This window comes from Dictyostelium discoideum, assembly GCF_000004695.1.
Source record: "Dictyostelium discoideum AX4 chromosome 3 chromosome, whole genome shotgun sequence".
In the NCBI taxonomy this organism is placed as follows: Eukaryota; Evosea; class Eumycetozoa; order Dictyosteliales; family Dictyosteliaceae; genus Dictyostelium; species Dictyostelium discoideum.
Window position 1 is genome coordinate 1,052,738 of NC_007089.4, and position 18,300 is coordinate 1,071,037.

The following is an 18,300-nucleotide window of genomic DNA, read 5'->3' on the forward strand; positions in this document are numbered from 1 at the left end:
TTTTTTTTATTTTCATTTTTAATTTTTTTTTTTTTTTTTTTTTTTTTTTTTTTTGTTATTTTTTATTCCGCATCACATTAACAAAAATATTTTTATTTGTTTTTTTTTTCTTTAAAAAATGGGACCAAAAAAAAACAATAGGAATAAATCCAAAAATAACACCAATACCACCAGTGTTAAGCCTAAAGTTGATGAAGAAATTTTATCACAAGATCCAGTTTCAACTGAAGATACACCAACTCTTTTATCACCTCCATCAGAAATTACACCAGATGAACCATCTTCAATAGTTGAAGAGAATAAAAAACAAAATAATGATAATAATAATAATGAGAGAAAAGATAATATAGTTGAATCTGTTGAAGAAAAAGAATTAATTTGTAATAATAATAATAATGAAAATAAAGATGAAAATAATAATAATAAAACTACAACTGCTACTACCACTACCACTACCGCCACTACAAATGTAAAATTAGAAAATAATAATAATAATAACAATAATATAAATAATGAAATTAAAGAAATTATTAATGAAGATGATGATGATAATAATAATAATAATGAAATAAATAAAGATTGGAAAACATTATATTTTATAACAAGTAAACAAATGAATTTAGAAAGAATTAAAACTGAAACATTAGAAAGTTTAATTATTCAAAAGGATAAAGAGAATCAACAATTATTGGAACAAGTTACTAGATTAGAAACAGAATTATTAACTGAAAGAAGAAGAATCAATAGAACCGTTGGTACAATTAGACATGGTACAAGAAAACTTTTAAGTACTGTTAAATTTGATCATAATATTGATATCGCTTCAATCATTGATGATTTAAATAATATTGACTCCTCAATTTCTGCATCACCCTCATTCGCTGATGACTTAAATTTAACATCTGCTTCAATCCTAAATTCAAATAGTAATAGTTTCTCTGATTTCAGTTCTGATCAATTATTAAATAAATTGAATAGTTATCATAATTCATCTTCATCTTTAAATAGTAATACTAATAATAATAATAATAATAATAATAATAGTCATCACCATCATCATCAAAATAATAGTATTGAACGTTCAATTAATTTAAGTAATGGTCCTAGTATTGGTGGTACAATTAGATTATCAACATCAACTAATTCTGTTAATTCAATTAGTGTTGGTAGTGATTCCGGTAATAATGCAACCACTACTACTGCTACTACTACTGCAACCAATACCAATGCCAATGCTACATCAACAACATCAACATCATTATCAACAACAACAACAACAACAACTACAACAACAGCAACATCACCAACCATTACAATTAATCCACCACCATTACAAAGGGATTATATTGAATGTATTACAGTTGTACAATCATTAGTTAGAAGATGGTTAGCAAGAAAGAGATACAAGAAATTAAGAACCAAGAGAGCAATCGTTGAAGAATTATTTGAAACTGAATCAACCTATGTCAATCATTTATCAAATCTTTTAAAGATTTTCATCAATCCATTAAAAGCTAAAAAAGGTGATTCAATCTTACCAGCTGATGATTTTGATCAAATCTTCTCTTCAATTCAAACAATCTATAAAACAAATTCTTACTTTTTAGATCAAGTTGATGAAATATTTAAAAAGTTTAATAAATGGTCATGTTTTGGTGAAAAAGTTTTAAAATTAGTACGTATATTTAATTTTTAAATAATAATAATAATTTAAAATATTAAATATTAATTTTTATATTTTTTTTTTGACTCTCTCTTACTTAGGTACCATTATTTAATTGTTATATAGATTATATTATAAACTTTGAATGTTCACAAAAATATTTAAAGAAAGCGTTAAGTAGTAATTCAACATTTGCAAACTTTGTTAAACAAGGTAATGCCAAGAAAGAATTGGATGATTTAGATCTTGAAGATTTATTGATTATGCCAGTTCAAAGAATTCCACGTTATATTATGTTATTCAAAGAGATTAGAAAGTTTACACCATTATATCATAACGATTTCAGTGGTATCGATAAGACATTGGAAGCATTCAAAGCATTTGCTCAAAAGGTAAACACTCAATCTGGTTTCAGAAAAAAGGTTTTACAATTGGAAGATAGAATTTTAAATTATAAAGATGATATCACTTCAAACTCTAGAATCCTTTTAAGAGAGGGTCCTTTGAAATTTAAAAAATCAAGTGAATATGTATTTTTATTTAATGATATGATTTTAGTTTGTCATCCATCACATTCTAAAAAAAATAAATCAAAATTATCATTAGGTACACCAGTAACTACTGTAAATAATAATAATAATAATAATAATAGTAATAATAATAGTAATAATAGTAATAATAATAATAGTAGTAGCAGTAATAATAATAATAATAATAATAGTGGTAATGGTAATACACCAACATCAACAACACCAATTATTATATCAACAAATCCACCATCTTCACCACCAACTTTAAGAGAAACAACATCAAGTATGAATTTACTCGAAAACTCTCATTCATCAACTGTAGTTAATGTTTTAGGTTCAAGTAATGGAAGTAATCAATCATTGAACTCATTGGTTGTTAATGAATTCCATAGTAGTAATGTTGATATTAATTTCAAATTCTTACAAAAATATCCATTAGATTCAAGAGTTAAAATCATTCAAGATTTAACTGAACCAAAATTCACCGTTTTAGTACCAGACTCTTACAGTATTGACTTTTTCGCAACTACAATTGAAGAAAGACAAGTTTGGGTTTCTGAAATTAATAAATTACTTACCGTAATTTCAAATAATTGTTTGGATAAAGCAAATTTAGATCTTATAAATTCTTTACAATAAAAAATAGAGAAAAAAAAAAAAAAAAAAAAAAAAACTATAAATAAACAGATATATAGAAAAATTAGAATTATTTTCTTTTTAAATATATTTTTCCAAATTTACTTTTTTTTTAATACAAAATCAAAAACATACTTGTTATTTAAAGTATTTTATAATCAAAAAAAAAAAAAAAAAAAAAAAAAAAAAAAAAAAAATGGGAGGTGGAGAAAAAAAAAAAAGAATTATCTTTGAGGTCTTTCTTTTATTTTAAAATCACATTCTATAGAACATAATTAAAAAAAAAAAAAGATTTTTTTTTAAACAAATCATTTTAAATCCTTGAAAATAAAAAAATATGTATGAAATAATAAAATAATTATTGTTTAAAGAAAATAAAAAAAAAGATCTTTTTATTTATTATAAATTTAAATTATTATGTGAAATATATGACAATAATAATAATAAATATTAATAAATAAATATAATAAATAAATAAATATGGAGTTTAAAGTGTATATATATATTATTTTACATATAAATTGGAATAGGTGGTCTTATTTTTGATTTTCCACTATATTTTCTTAGATTAAATTCAGTTTTAATAGTTTGAACATCTTCCTGTGACAAATCTCTTTTATGTGGTATATATTTATTATAAATTGATTTAAAATGATTATCTAATGATGTATATTTTCTCATTGCATATTCCATAAATAAAATTGCATTTTCTCTTGATTCTATATTTTTTTTTTTTTTTTGATTATTGATTTGAAAAAAAAAAAAAAAAAAAATTAATATCTTTATAATAATTATTTTACCAAAAATAAAATAAATAAAGTAATAACTTACTTTTCTCTTTTTGTTCAAAATCTAAAATTGTAGAATCAAATATTTCATTAAAATGTGAAATTAAATAAGATATAACATTTGTAGCGAATATTTTATTACCAAATTGATCGACTTCATCTTTAGTTTTCTTAAATCTCATTAAAACAAATGCAAATGTTTCACCCAACATCTCTGGTGATAATAATAAAAATGATTTATGCTCTTCTTGATTACATAATAAATTAAATGTTGAAAATAATTTCAATATTATTTCAAGGTTTGAATGAGGTAATTCAAGTAATGTTTGTTTAATCCTTTCAATATCTTCATCTATTTTTTAAAAAAATAATAAAAATAATAATAAAATGTTAAATAAAATTATATTTTATATACAAATTGATAATTATTATAATAATAATAATAATAATAATAATAATAATAATAATAATAATAATAATAATAATAATAATAATAATAACAATAATAATAATAATAATAATAATAATAATAATAATAATAATAATAATAATATACATACAATATGCATTGACTATATAAGCTTCATTATAATTTTCTAATAAAAGTGGATGGTTTAAAGAATTTAATATATTAATTATTGAAAAACTTAAATCATGTCTTGAATATAAACCTCTATTTAAATCTTTTTCAAATTGTTTTGTGGGTGTAAAGTTTTTAATATTTGATATAATTCTATTTACATTTTCTTGATTACCCTGTATTGAAAATAAATCTGTTTTATTTATACCTATTATTATTATTATTTAATAAATTTGGTATGTTTATATAAAAATATTTTTAGTACTACAATAAACATAACAAAACCCACAAACTCAAACACGACCACAACCAAACAAAAAAAAAATAAAAAAATAAAAATTAAAAAATTATTTACAATTCTTTTCAAAGTAATCTAAAATTAATAATAAATATGGTGAAACATTTTCTAATCTTAATGTTTGATCGGTCATTTTTATTTTATTTTATTTTATTTTATTTTATTTTATTTTATTTTATTTTATTTTATTTTATTTTATTTTATTTTTTTATTTTATTTAACTATATATTTATTTAATTAATTTATTAGTTTTTATTTATTTATTTTTTTTTTTTCCCTGTTCGATGTGGTTTTATTAATAATAAAAAAAAAAAAATATAAAAAAAATAAAAGGTGTGTAAAATCAGTGTGTTTCAAAAAAAAAAAACAAAAATAAAAATAAAAAAAATTAAAATAAATTAAAATATTTTGAAAAAAAAAAAAGTGTTAAATTTGTGTTTTGACGACTGCTTAAAATATTGAGAATCAATAGCGATATATTTCTTATGTTCATAATTTCTTTTTATTTGAAATTTTAAATTATTAAAATAATTGGATAAAAAAAAAAAAAAATTGGTGAAATTATGATTTCATGAAATCATCATTTAAATTAATTAATTAATTTTAATTTTTATTTATTTTTTTATTTTTTTATTTTTTTATTTTTTTATTTTTTTATTTTTTTTTGATCAAACACTATGTTTATTTCTTTTTAATAATAATAATAATAAATAAAATTGTAAATTATTTTTAATTTTTTTTTTTTTTTTTTTTTTATTTAATTTATTTTTTTTTTTTTTTTATTATTTTTTTTATTTTTTATTTTTTTTATTATTTTTTTTTATTTTTTAATTTATTTATAATTAATGTGATGCTATTTATAGATTTTTATTGGTATTATTTTTTTTATTTTTTTTTTATTTTTTTTTATTTTTTTTTTTTATTAATCTGAAAAAGAACCATTACCATTTGTATTTGTTAAAGATTCTTTATCTTTAATACCAGATGAGCCAGTACTATTATTACCATTTTGAGAGATATTTAAGCTATTTGCTAATTTTGATTGTATATTTAAGTGTTGTTGAATATCTTTATCTTTGATAGAGGTACAGAGTAAAGTGAAATCCAATTGTTCCTTAATGATGGCCATAGACATTTTATCGATCTCTTTGGAGAGAAAACCAAAGATATTATGTTTTAAACGAGAGTCAACCTTTAACAAGGCCTCATAGACATATTTTGAGGAGCAAGTTTCCTTATCGATCTTTTTGTAAATCTGTTCTAAAATCTCCAACAAACTAAAGACCACTTGAAAGTAGTCCAAATCCTTTGCAATACTAATATTGAAAATCTTTAGAAACTCATAGACCACGGTGGTACCAATCTTTACGATCTTTGATTTGATATGCTCATTCTCATTGACAACGGTATGAGTTGGCTGTTTCTTTGAGAGTAGCACTTTTACACCTTGCATAGCAGAACCCAACTCAAAATGATAATCGTACTCTTCCATCAACTGAACCAATGAACGAATGTATGCAGGACCCTTATCAGTGGCTATCAATGGTGCCAAACTAAATCCCAAACAAAACCAACCCAACAATCTCTTTTGTATCTCTTGACTCTTTTCAAAATCTTGTCTTTGTATCATCGTTACATTCATCCAATGCATATTCTGTTGATTAGAGTATGGATTTGGTTCAATATGCTGTCCTACCGCTACCATTGCTCCTGCTCCACTATATAATTTATTTAAATTGTTACTACTATTATTTAAACTTGATATTGATGATACTGATGTTGATGTTGATAATCCACTTGTTGATGCTGTAATATTATTTGTTGATGTTGATGTTGTAATATTATTATTATTATTATTATTATTATTAATATTATTATTATTATTATTATTTGTTGTTGTTGATGATACATTTGTTCCGCTACTATTATTATTATTATTATTATTGCCATTTATATTTAATTTATTATTTATATTACTATTATTACTATTATTACTATTATTACCCTGTGCCGTTATATTATTACTATTATTATTATTATTATTACCACTATTCCCATTACTCCCATTATTATTTATATTATTTATATTATTATTATTTATATTATTTATATTATTATTATTGTTGTTGTTTGTTGTAGATGTTGTAGTTGTTGTAGTTGTAGTAGTAATAGTATCATTTAATGATAATGATGATATTGAAGGTGTATTTGAAAAACCACTATTTACATAATATGCTGCTTCATGTATCCTTCTTATATAATCTATTACCATTGTTCTTTTTTCGACAATGTTTGTTATTGATTTTTTTCTTTCGAGAGTTTCCTCCATTTTTGTTACAATCGCGTCCATTTTTTAATTTTTAACTACTATTTTTTTTATTTTTTTTTTTATTAAAATTTAAATTTGATACTAATTCTACTCTTTTTTTTTTTTTTATTTTTTTATTTTTTCCTTTTATTTTTCTTTTATTTTTCTTTTATTTATCTGTTTTTAAAACAAATAAACTATAATATATTACAAATTTTATTACAAATACAACACTTTTTTTTTTATACGAGACAAAAATAAAATATAAAATAAAAAAAAAAATAAAATTCAAAAAAAAAATCTTTTTTTTTTTTTTTTTTTATTTTTTTATTTTTTTTTTTATTTTTTTTTTTTTTTATAATAAACCCAAAAAATTTTTTATTTTCTCCAAAAGCAAATTAATTATTTATAACCATCAAAAAAAAATAAAAAAAAAAATAAAAAAAAAAAAAAAAGTAAAATTTAAAATAACATATCTGAAAATTAAAAATATAAATAGATTAAATTAAAAAAAATAAAAAAAAAAGATTAAAATAATTAATTATTTAATTTTTTTAATCTTTTTTTTTTTTTTTTTTTTTTTGGAAAAATTGTGAATAAATAAAATTCCAAAAGTTGGAAATCTAAATTTTATAATTAAAATAAAATAAAATAAAATAAAATAAAAATAGAATTTCTATTTGTAAATATATATTATTTTTTTTTTTTTTTTTTTTTTTTTTTTTTAAATAAAAAAAAAAATAATATTATTAATTATTTTTATTTGGTATTGGATTTGGTGAAGATTTTGTAATTGTTGGAGAAGTTGCAATTATTTTTGGAGAAGGTGGTTGTGAAGTTGGAACATTAACATTGTTTGTTTGTTGTTGTATATGATCATTTCTTAATTTCTTTTCTTCATCACTATCTAAATAACCATCATCAGCAGCACCACCTTCACCAGCAAAACTATTCTCTGACCAATACATTGAACGTTTGACAGCTCTTTCCCATCTCTTAAAGAGTTTTCTTTTGAGATCTTTATTCATTTTTGGATCAAAGATTTTAGAGCTATGTCTTAATGAAGCCAATTCTTCTTTATTCTTCCAAATTCCAACTTCTAAACCAGCCAACATACAAACTCCACTTGCAGTCATTTCTGGATGAGCGGCACGATCAATTTGAATACCACAAATATCACTAATGAATTGCATTACGAAATCGTTTTGACAAACACCACCATCGGCAACGACACGCCTGATGGGTTGATAGGCATCCGAGAGAATTGCATCGATCAATTCCTTGCAACGATAACCAAATGATTCCAATAGTGCCCTGACCACATGTTCCTTCTTTGTCGATGGTGACATACCAATGATGAGACCACGAGCACGTGGATCATTATGAGGCGGAGCTAAACCTGTGAAGGCCGGTACGAAAACCACACCTTGTGAATGTGGTACACTCGATGCCATTGCACTTGTTTCCCAAGGATCATTAAACATACCAAATGATTGAGCCCAATCGATGGCGGTACCAGCAGACATACCCTTACCCTCCATCACATAGGTGATATCATTCTTTATTTTCCAACCTACCAATGGATACATACCAAACCTTGAAGCTCTTGCTTGACTACCCGTATTGATATTTACAAAGCAACCAGTACCAATGGTTAATTTAGTATCACCCTCTGCGAAACAACATTCACCAAACATTGCCGATTGCTGGTCGCCACACAAGGCTGTGATTGGTATGGAGTGGCCAAACAACTCTGGAATGCAATCACCGAAATGATGACTGGTGTCATAGATCTTTGGCATTATATGAGTGGGTATATTAAAGAGATAAAACACCACCGAGTTTAATTTCATTTCGAATGGGTCAAACAACCCCGTGGCACTGACATTACTATAATCGGTTGCATGCTCTTTACCACCGGTCAAATTCCATAGCAACCATGTGTCAATGGTGCCAAATAGCATTTGCTCCTCTTTTGCCGCCTTCTTTGCTTCGGGTAAATTCTCCAACACCCATGCCAAACGAGTGCTAGAATGTGCCGTAGAGAAATCCAATTGACTCGCTGCTAAATAACGTGGTTTCCCTGTGAACAAATGAACAAATTTAGTCGCTCCATGTATACCCTTCACCGCCAAACTATTATTTGCATTCCTACAGATCTCACCGGACCTACCATCTTGCCATGTTATTAAATTATGAATGGGTCTGCCAGTATCCCTACGCCATGTTAAGAAACTACTTCTCTGATTGGTTATACCAATGGATTTCACCATCTTTATATTATGCTTTGCTGGTGATGATGCTATTGCCTCCTTCATTGCATCCTTACATGCTTCCCATAACCTATCAGGATCTTGTTCAATATATCCTGGCTTATTATCATCTGTCATCAATGGTATAGTTTGAATTGATTTAGATATAATCGTTAAATTTCTATCAAATATAATCGCCCTTAAATTAGTTGTACCAACATCAACTGTTAATATTAATTCATCACTAACAGGTATTGGATGATTATTATTATTATTATTATTATTATTATTATTATTATTATTATTATTATTATTATTATTATTATTATTATTATTATTGTTTTCACCACATTCTTTCGCGTTTTCATTAATGTTTTGTGTTTCTTTTAAATTTGTAGTGGTGGTAGTTGTTGTGGTGGTGGTAGTTGTTGTTTTATTATCATTATTATTATTATTATTATTATTATTATTATTATTATTATTATTATTATTATTATTATTACTATTATTATTATTATTATTATTATTATTACATTGTTGACGATCTTGACTATTATTTATATTTAGATGTTCAATATTATTTACATTATAATTCTCTTTCATAACTATATTATCATGATTTTTTTCAATATATTCTTTAATTTTGTCTTCATCATCATCCTCCCTATTTTCATTATTATTGTTATTATAGTCGTTATTATTCTTGTAATTATCCATAGAGTGTATATCTAAAACTTTTTATTTTTCTATTTTTCTATTTTTCTATTTTTCTATTTTTCTATTTTTCTATGTTTTTATTAATAATTTTTAATAAAATTCTAATATTGTTTTTTATTTTTTCTACTTTTTTTTATTTTTATTCTTCTATTTTACACAAAGAAATTCATAAAATTTAAATTAAAAAAAAAAAAACAAATTAGTGTTGACTAATAAATGAATAATAATTTTTCAATATAAAAATTATTATTATTATTATTATTATTATTATCTATATATATATATATATATATAAATATATAAAGATATGAATTGTTTATATTACTATAATGCTGTGTAATAAAAAATACTATATATGTACAAAACCCCTTTTTTTTTTTTTTTTTTTATAAATAAAATAATATAAAAAAAAAAAAAAAAAAAATGACAATAAAAAAAAAAAAAAATAAAAATAAAAAAAAAAAAAAAAAATAAAATTTGAAAAAATAAAAAAAAATAAAAAAATAAAAAATTAGTCATATAAATTTAAATAAATTGATCAAAATGTAAATCTTCCCAATTTAAAATCTAAGATTTTAAGCTTTAATTCTTCTTTAAAACATAAAAAAACAAATATTTAAAAAAAATTATTTTTAGTATGAAAAAAAAAAATATATATATTTAAATAAAATTATAATAAAAATATAATATTAATAATTATAATAATAATAATAATAAAAAAAAAAAAATGAAAAATGAAATAAAATTAAATAAAAATAAAAAATATATTATTTATAATTAAAACTACTTTTTTTTTTTTTTTTTTTTTTCTAAAATTATATTTTAAAAAAGCCCATTTATCTAAATTATTTATTTATAAAATATAATATAAACTGTTTTTTGGTTAAAAAATAAAATATAATTGCAATATGGTTCCAATACTTTTTTACTTTTTTTTTATTCTTTTTTTTTTTTTTTACTGACAAATTATTGATTTTTTTGGAATTGGACTTAAATTAATTAATTAACCAATATGTCTCTTTTTTTCTTTTTTCTTTTTTTTTTTTTTTATTATAATTATATTTCAGGTACTTATTTGTTAAAAAAACTTTCTACAGTTTCACTGATTTTTAACTTTAATATTTATTTTTTTTTTAAAAAAAAATTAAATAAAATTAAATAAAATAAATAACTACTATATATATCTACAATTATTATTTTATTTTATTTTTTTTTTTATTTATTTCATTTTATTTTTTTTTTTTTGAATTTTATTTTTTTTTATTTTTTATTTTTTTTTTATTTTTTTTTTTTTATCATTGAAAATCATAAATAAATTTTTTTTTTTTTTTTTTAATTTTTTTTTTTTTTTTTCCAAATTTTTTTTTTTTTTAGTCATCGAAAGAAAATATGTTAAGAGCAATTAATCAAAATAGTGCTAAAGTTGTAAAGTCCTTAAAACAACAATTAGTTGTCTTGGAAGCAACAAATGTAGTTGCATACACTGGTACTAAATCTTTCACCACAACAAAAACTTTCAACAATACTCAAACCAAACCAAAGATTTTCACCTCATCAAATGTTTTATCATTTTCATCACCATCATCATCAAATGTTTTCAGCGAAATTTTAAACAAACGTTCTTATTCATCAAAAGGTAGGTCGAGCAAAAGTCAAATCAAATAAAATAAAATAATTTGCATATGTGTGTTAAGACAAAACAAAAAAAAAAAAAAAAAAAAAAAAAAAAAACCACACGAAACCACACACAAAAAAAAAAAAAAAAAAAAAACAAAAAAAAAACAAAAAAAACTAATTTATAAAATGGATAAATAGGTAAAGAAATTACTATGCCAGCATTATCACCAAGTATGACTGAAGGTAATATTGTTCAATGGAAAAAGAAAGAAGGTGACCAAATTAAAGCAGGTGATGTCATTGCAGAAGTTGAAACTGATAAAGCAACTATGGATTTCCAATATGAAGATGGTAATGGTTATTTAGCTAAAATTTTAATCCCAGAAGGTACTAAAGGAATTGAAATTAATAAAGTAATGTATTTTTTTTTTTTTTTTTTTTTTTTTTTTTTTTTTTTTTTTTTTTTTTTTTAAAATTATAAGCACAACATTGCAATGATATTAACCTACCACCAACCCCATTCATATCTTTATATATTATAAAATATTATATTTTTAATATATATATTTTTTTTTTTATATTTTATAGCCAATTGCAATCATTGTATCAAAGAAAGAAGATATTGAGTCAGCAGTTAAAAATTATAAACCAAGTTCACAAGCTTCATCAACTCCAGTTCAAGAAGAAGCACCAAAACCAAAACAAGAAGCACCAAAAAAATCAACTAAAACTTGTAAATAATTCATCATACATTTCTATCATATATATTTATATGCATTTTGATAATACATTAAATTGATTTGATATTTTTGTTAACATTTCATTTTTTTTTTATATTTTTATTTTTAGACCCAGCTCATAAAGTTGTAGGTATGCCAGCATTATCACCAAGTATGGAAACTGGTGGTATTGCATCATGGACAAAGAAAGAAGGTGATCAAATTAAAGCAGGTGATGCAATTGCTGAAGTTGAAACTGATAAAGCAACTATGGATTTCCAATATGAAGATGGTAATGGTTATTTAGCAAAGATTTTAGTTCCAGGTGGTACATCTGGTATTCAAATTAATCAACCAGTTTGTATTATAGTAAAGAACAAAGAAGATTGTGATAAATTTGCTGATTATTCAGTTGAAGAACAATCATCATCATCATCATCATCATCACAAGAATCAACTCCATCATCATCATCATCATCATCACAAGAATCAACACCATCACAATCATCATCACAACAAACTACACGTAAATCTGGTGAAAGAATTTTCGCTACACCAGCAGCAAGATTTGAGGCATCATCAAAAGGATATGATCTTTCAGCAATCAATGGTACTGGTCCAAATAATAGAATTCTTAAAGCTGATGTTTTAGAATTTGTACCACAAAAACAAGAAGTTGCTCAACAACAACAACAACAAACTACTACCACCACTAAAAAACCAACTACACCAACTTCATCAGGTGAATTCACTGATATTCCACATAGTAATATTCGTAAGGTTACTGCAGCTCGTCTTACAGAATCAAAACAAACCATTCCACATTATTATCTCACAATGGAATGTCGTGTTGATAAACTCTTAAAACTTCGTTCAGAATTGAATGCAATGAACACTGTTAAAATCTCTGTCAATGATTTCATTGTTAAAGCATCCGCTGCCGCCCTTCGTGATAATCCAGTCGTAAATTCAACATGGACCGATCAATTCATTAGAAGATATCACAACATTGATATCAACGTTGCCGTCAATACACCACAAGGTTTATTCACTCCAATCGTTAGAGGTGTCGATATGAAAGGTCTCAACTCTATCTCAACCTCTGTTAAACAATTGGCTGAAAAAGCTCAAAATGGTAAATTACACCCATCCGAATTTGAAAGTGGTACTTTCACTATCTCTAACTTGGGTATGCTCGGTATTAAACAATTCGCAGCAGTCATCAATCCACCACAAGCTGCTATCTTGGCCGTTGGTACCACAGAAACTCGTGTCGTTTTAAGCAATAAACCAGACTCACCATATGAAACCGCTACCATTTTATCCGTTACCTTAAGTTGTGATCATCGTGTTATCGATGGTGCTGTAGGTGCTGAATGGTTAAAGAGCTTCAAAGATTATGTTGAAAATCCAATCAAATTAATCTTATAAATAATTTAAATATAAATAAAAAAGCAACATATTAATAAAAAAAAATAAAATAAATCATATTTATATATATATATATATATATCATGATTTATAAAGTTAAAAATAAATTTCAGATTGTGTAATTTTGAATTGTTAATTAATAATATTATTGTTTTATTTTTATTATTATTTTATTATTATTATTTTCATTATCATTATTATTTTTATAAGAAAAGAAAAGAAAAGAAATGGAAAAAAAGGATATAAAAATAATAATAAAAAAACTTTACAAAAGATTCAAAAAAAAAAATATAGCATGCTGCAGAACTTAAACAATTAATAAATAAAAACACAAAAATAAAAAAAGAATCATTAGAAAAGATAAATCATGTGAAAATAATAATAATAGTTATAAAATTTGCTTTTATAAAATTTTTTATTAAATTTTAAAAAATTTATCATTTTTAAATTTAGTTTGGATTTTTCCTTTTATAAAAATTAAAAAAGACTTGTTTCAATTCAATCCATTTCGAATTTTTAGTTACAATATAGTTGCTAGAGTTATGGCTGATTTTTTCTTGTTTAATTTTTTATTATAATAGTAGCTGCTTCAATTATTAAAATTGGCTGCATCAATTACAAAATATGGTTCATTTCTACCAGGAATGGTGAAATTAAAACCTGAGGAACTATTTATTTTAAAAATTTATTTGTAAGTAATGGTTTTTATTATTTTTTATTTTTTTATTACTATTATTATTATTATTATTATTATTATTATTATTATTATTATTATTATTATTATTATTATTATTATTATTTTTATTATTATAAAATAAACTTACCTGTTTTTTTCAATTTTTGGGAATTGTACATAAGTTGCTTTAGGATTTAACAAGTCTGGGATATCTGACGATATATCAAAAGCTTGGCCAATAGCTTTTGGATCAAAACCCATGTGGATATCTGTGGCAGTAGAATCCCCGTTGTTATGAACTTGAACTCCATATCTAGAAAAATGAGTTACACCCACATCCCATTCAGATTGTTTGGTAGTTTCCACTGTCACTGCATTGAAATCAGAGGCTTTAACACACTTACATGAACCGTTTGATGTAACACTAACTTCCTTAGCACCACATGGACTATTTTTACAACCATAAGCAAAAACAAAAGTGAAGATAAAAATACAAAGGACTGCCAAGAATTTCATTTTGATGGTTTTTTTTTTTTTTTTAAAAATATAGGTTTTTTTTGTTTTGAAAAAGATTAAATGTTTTATATTTGTTTATTATATATTTGTTTTGGTTTGGAAAATAAAAAAAAAAGACATTTTATTTATAATTTTTTTTATATTTTTTTTATTTTTTTTATTTTTTTTTTTTTAACTCTGAATTAGTTTTTATTAATTAAAAAAATTACAAAAATTAGAAATATCAATAAAATTTGAAAAGAAATATATTGGGATAATTAATTTTTTAGGGAAATTTTCCATTTGTTAAATATACCCCTCAAAATTTCTTATTCGACCTTTAATTAATCTTAAATAATCTGGATTCTCTATAAATTATAACGGCATTATTAATATTCCATGCTCAAAAATTCTTTCTAGTTATTTTTCATATGAGTGGTTAATTATAATAAAAATGAAATCATTCCAAAAAATTTTTTATTATTATAAAATTTTTTATAATTTTTATTTACACCAACTTTTCATTTTTACATAAAATTTATTATCTATAATATCAGGTTCTAATCCAAAAGAATACAACATTAAATTTGGTTGAGTCATTTGCTTTTTTCTTGGTCAAGAGTTTACCATTTTTTTTTATTAAAAGTAGGAAATAATTATGAATTTATTTCTATTTTTTTTTTATTGATAGAAGGAGATAATTATGAATTTTTTTTTTTTTTTATTAATAGAAGGAAATAATTATGAATTTGTTTATTTAATTAAAAAAACACAACTGAAAAAAAAAAATTTAAAGAAATATTTAACAACCCGATTAACATAATTAGTAAAAATAATAAAATTTTTTTTTTTTTCACAAGTCAAAAAATTATACCTATTTAGTTTAATTTAATTTAATTTAATTTAATTTAATTTAATTTTTGATTTTAAAATGTTCATAAAGACAAAAGATTTCTGTGTAAATTTTTAAAATAATATTATTTTTCCAAAAATACATATTCTTTTTTACAATAATATGTTTTTTTTTTTTAAAAGAAAAAAATAAAAATAGCTTTACTTTTAAAATGAAATACGTATTTTTTAAGATTTTCTGGAAACTTCTAAATTTGAATGAAAAAAAAAAAATAATATTATTTTAAAAAAAAATATCTATTTTTAGACAATAATATTACCATTAAAAACCACTCATTTTTTAAAATTAAATGAAAAAAAATTAAATTGAATTAAATTAAATTAAATTAAATTAAATTAAATTAAATTAAATAAAATAATTTAGTAAAATTACACCAAGTCCTAAATTATACAAAATGTAAAAAAAAAAAAAAATTATAAACAGAAAAAAAAAATAAAAAATGTAAAAAATAAATAATGTTATTAATTAATAACGTTTTTTTTTATTTTTTTTTATGTTGACTCTCTTATATTGGAAACAATATCTTCCAATGTATGAGATATGTGTTACTTTTCGTATTATTCCAAAAACATTTCAAAATCACTATAGTCAACCATTCATTCACTTTGAGTTGTATTTCCTTGTGAAATAATGGAAAAGAGATATGATAAACTTGTTATCATATCTCGATACGAATCAGTTGGCTTTTTAAAACATCCTTTATCTAATGTGCTTTATCGTGCAATTGCTGCTGAATCTACCTCTATTGATATTGAAACTCCCACTGATTACGAAATCCAAAAAAAAAATACTATTCTGGTAAAAGCAAAGTCATGTGGTCAAATTTCATTGTGAGGTATGCACTAGATTATACAGATTATTGTTACTACATCCTGAGGGATTCCCAGGTTCCGTTCATGATCAAATATATACTATAAAAGACCAAAATAGAGAGCCATAATACTATAATAATGGTCAAATTATTCGTAAACATGATAGCTTTCCAATTATTTTAAATAACCAAATCTCTTACTTTTAATACTTTGTTATTAATTTTATTTTATTATTATTTTTTTTATTTTTTTTTTTTATTATTATTAAAATAATTATATTATTGGTATTTTTTATTTTTTATTATTTTATTATATATATATCTTCACCTAATTTTTTTTTTTTTTTTTTTGTTATCCCAGATTTTAATTTTTTATTCATCCTTTTTTATTATATTTTAGTTATTTTATTTAACAACAAACACTGTTCTTTTTCTTTTATTTCTTTAAGTTTATCTTTGTCGAATTCAATGCCAAAACCATCATTATATGTTTCTTCAAGATCAGCTAACATACAGAGTATTAAGACGATTTAGTAAATGATCCAAATTTACTCAGTATGTTGAAATTATTTTAAAATGATTAATTTTTAAAAAAAAGTTTTCCACATACACACAGTTGGAGCTTACAAAAAAAATAAAAAAAAATAAAAAAATAAAAAAATAAAAATATTTACACCAACTTTTCATTTTTTCATAAAATTTAATAATAAAAAAAAAAAAAAATGAAAAAAAATAAAGTTTATTTCCAATCTTGGATTGTATATTTGGAAAAAAAGGGGTTATTAAAAAATAACCCCTTTGCATTCAATGTTTTTTTAATAACTTCCATATTATAATATTTTTTCCATTTTTTTTTTTAATTAATCAGAGAAATTTTTTTTTTAATTATTTATAATTTATTATTAATTATGGGACACCCAATCCAAAAAAAAGACATTCTCCTTTTTTTCGCAAAAAAACATCTTTTTTTTCACAGGAATATAATTTTGAATTTAAATTGTTTATAAAAACTAAAATATTGGTAAAATATGATGTGGAATTTTACATAATTCACTATAATACAGATCTTGCCTTAAACCAGTTACCTAACTTTTTGGATTTGTTGGAATTATATATTTTTTAAAGAAATATTATTTTGGATATGTTTACATTTAAAAAAAAGAAAATATATTTTTTTAAATGTAAACATTAAACTATTAAAGCACTAATCCAGGACTTCATGGTCCAGTGGTTTATGTAAAGGATGTCGACATTTAAGATTTTTTTACTCATTAATATATATTTATTATTTTATTTAATACTTATAAGTTGAGCCTTTAAACCATCAGCATTTGTATATGTATTTATAAGATCAGCTTTCCCGGTTAATTTACATAATTCCCCGCAAAGTGACAAAATCTTGCCATGAACCAGTTGTTGAACTGCTTGTTTTTTAAAATTTAATTTAACACAAGTACATATCTGAAAATTGTGGGGGGAAATTACAAATTTTAATAAAAAATTTAATTTAAAATGTTTATCAATTTGGACATCTGTTTAATATAATAAAAATTAGTAGAGTTGGTACTTCTGTTTTAAACAAAAGTATTTAATTATAATAAAATTAATAAATTTTTATTATGACGATAACTATTATAGTTTGAATTAATTATAACAAGATTTTATAACATATCTTGTTACGAAAAAAGATTAAAATTGGGTAGAGTGAAATAAAAAAATAAAAAAGTTCAAACAAATAATAACAAAGAAAAAAAAAAAAAAAAAAAAACTGCGACAAAATTGAAAATAAGTTCATTGCCCGATTTTTTTAGAACTAAAGTGGTAAGAAAAAAAATTGGAATCTTGGTACATATTTTTGAAAATAAA

General features: G+C 22.2%; 7 protein-coding genes across 7 annotated transcripts; 3 read left to right on the plus strand and 4 right to left on the minus strand.

The window, feature by feature from the left end:
• Positions 1-118: 118 nt before the first annotated feature.
• gxcII (IQ calmodulin-binding domain-containing protein) lies at positions 119-2,832 on the plus strand (the record flags this gene model as incomplete). The annotated part of the gene is made up of 2 exons (XM_637342.2): positions 119-1,675; positions 1,765-2,832. The coding sequence occupies 2 exons, from the start codon at positions 119-121 to the stop codon at positions 2,830-2,832; spliced, it is 2,625 nt and encodes an 874-aa protein (XP_642434.2).
• Positions 2,833-3,339: 507 nt separating this feature from the next.
• Positions 3,340-4,628, minus strand: gacB (RhoGAP domain-containing protein; the record flags this gene model as incomplete). The annotated part of the gene is made up of 4 exons (XM_637343.1): positions 3,340-3,548; positions 3,661-3,969; positions 4,178-4,405; positions 4,553-4,628. The coding sequence occupies 4 exons, from the start codon at positions 4,626-4,628 to the stop codon at positions 3,340-3,342; spliced, it is 822 nt and encodes a 273-aa protein (XP_642435.1).
• Positions 4,629-5,417: 789 nt separating this feature from the next.
• DDB_G0278705 (hypothetical protein) lies at positions 5,418-6,845 on the minus strand (the record flags this gene model as incomplete). The annotated part of the gene is made up of 1 exon (XM_637344.1): positions 5,418-6,845. One exon carries the CDS (start codon positions 6,843-6,845, stop codon positions 5,418-5,420), a length of 1,428 nt encoding a protein of 475 aa, XP_642436.1.
• A 707-nt stretch (positions 6,846-7,552) lies between these two features.
• DDB_G0278551 (hypothetical protein) lies at positions 7,553-9,658 on the minus strand (the record flags this gene model as incomplete). Its single annotated transcript, XM_637345.1, has 1 exon — positions 7,553-9,658. The coding sequence occupies one exon, from the start codon at positions 9,656-9,658 to the stop codon at positions 7,553-7,555; it is 2,106 nt and encodes a 701-aa protein (XP_642437.1).
• Positions 9,659-11,161: 1,503 nt separating this feature from the next.
• Positions 11,162-13,539, plus strand: pdhC (dihydrolipoamide acetyltransferase; the record flags this gene model as incomplete). The annotated part of the gene is made up of 4 exons (XM_637346.1): positions 11,162-11,408; positions 11,588-11,802; positions 11,978-12,122; positions 12,239-13,539. The coding sequence occupies 4 exons, from the start codon at positions 11,162-11,164 to the stop codon at positions 13,537-13,539; spliced, it is 1,908 nt and encodes a 635-aa protein (XP_642438.1).
• A 589-nt stretch (positions 13,540-14,128) lies between these two features.
• Positions 14,129-14,731, minus strand: DDB_G0278553 (hypothetical protein; the record flags this gene model as incomplete). The annotated part of the gene is made up of 2 exons (XM_637347.1): positions 14,129-14,207; positions 14,364-14,731. 2 exons carry the CDS (start codon positions 14,729-14,731, stop codon positions 14,129-14,131), a joined length of 447 nt encoding a protein of 148 aa, XP_642439.1.
• A 1,522-nt stretch (positions 14,732-16,253) lies between these two features.
• Positions 16,254-16,457, plus strand: DDB_G0278555 (hypothetical protein; the record flags this gene model as incomplete). Its single annotated transcript, XM_637348.1, has 1 exon — positions 16,254-16,457. The coding sequence occupies one exon, from the start codon at positions 16,254-16,256 to the stop codon at positions 16,455-16,457; it is 204 nt and encodes a 67-aa protein (XP_642440.1).
• Between the last annotated feature and the right edge of the window lie 1,843 nt (positions 16,458-18,300).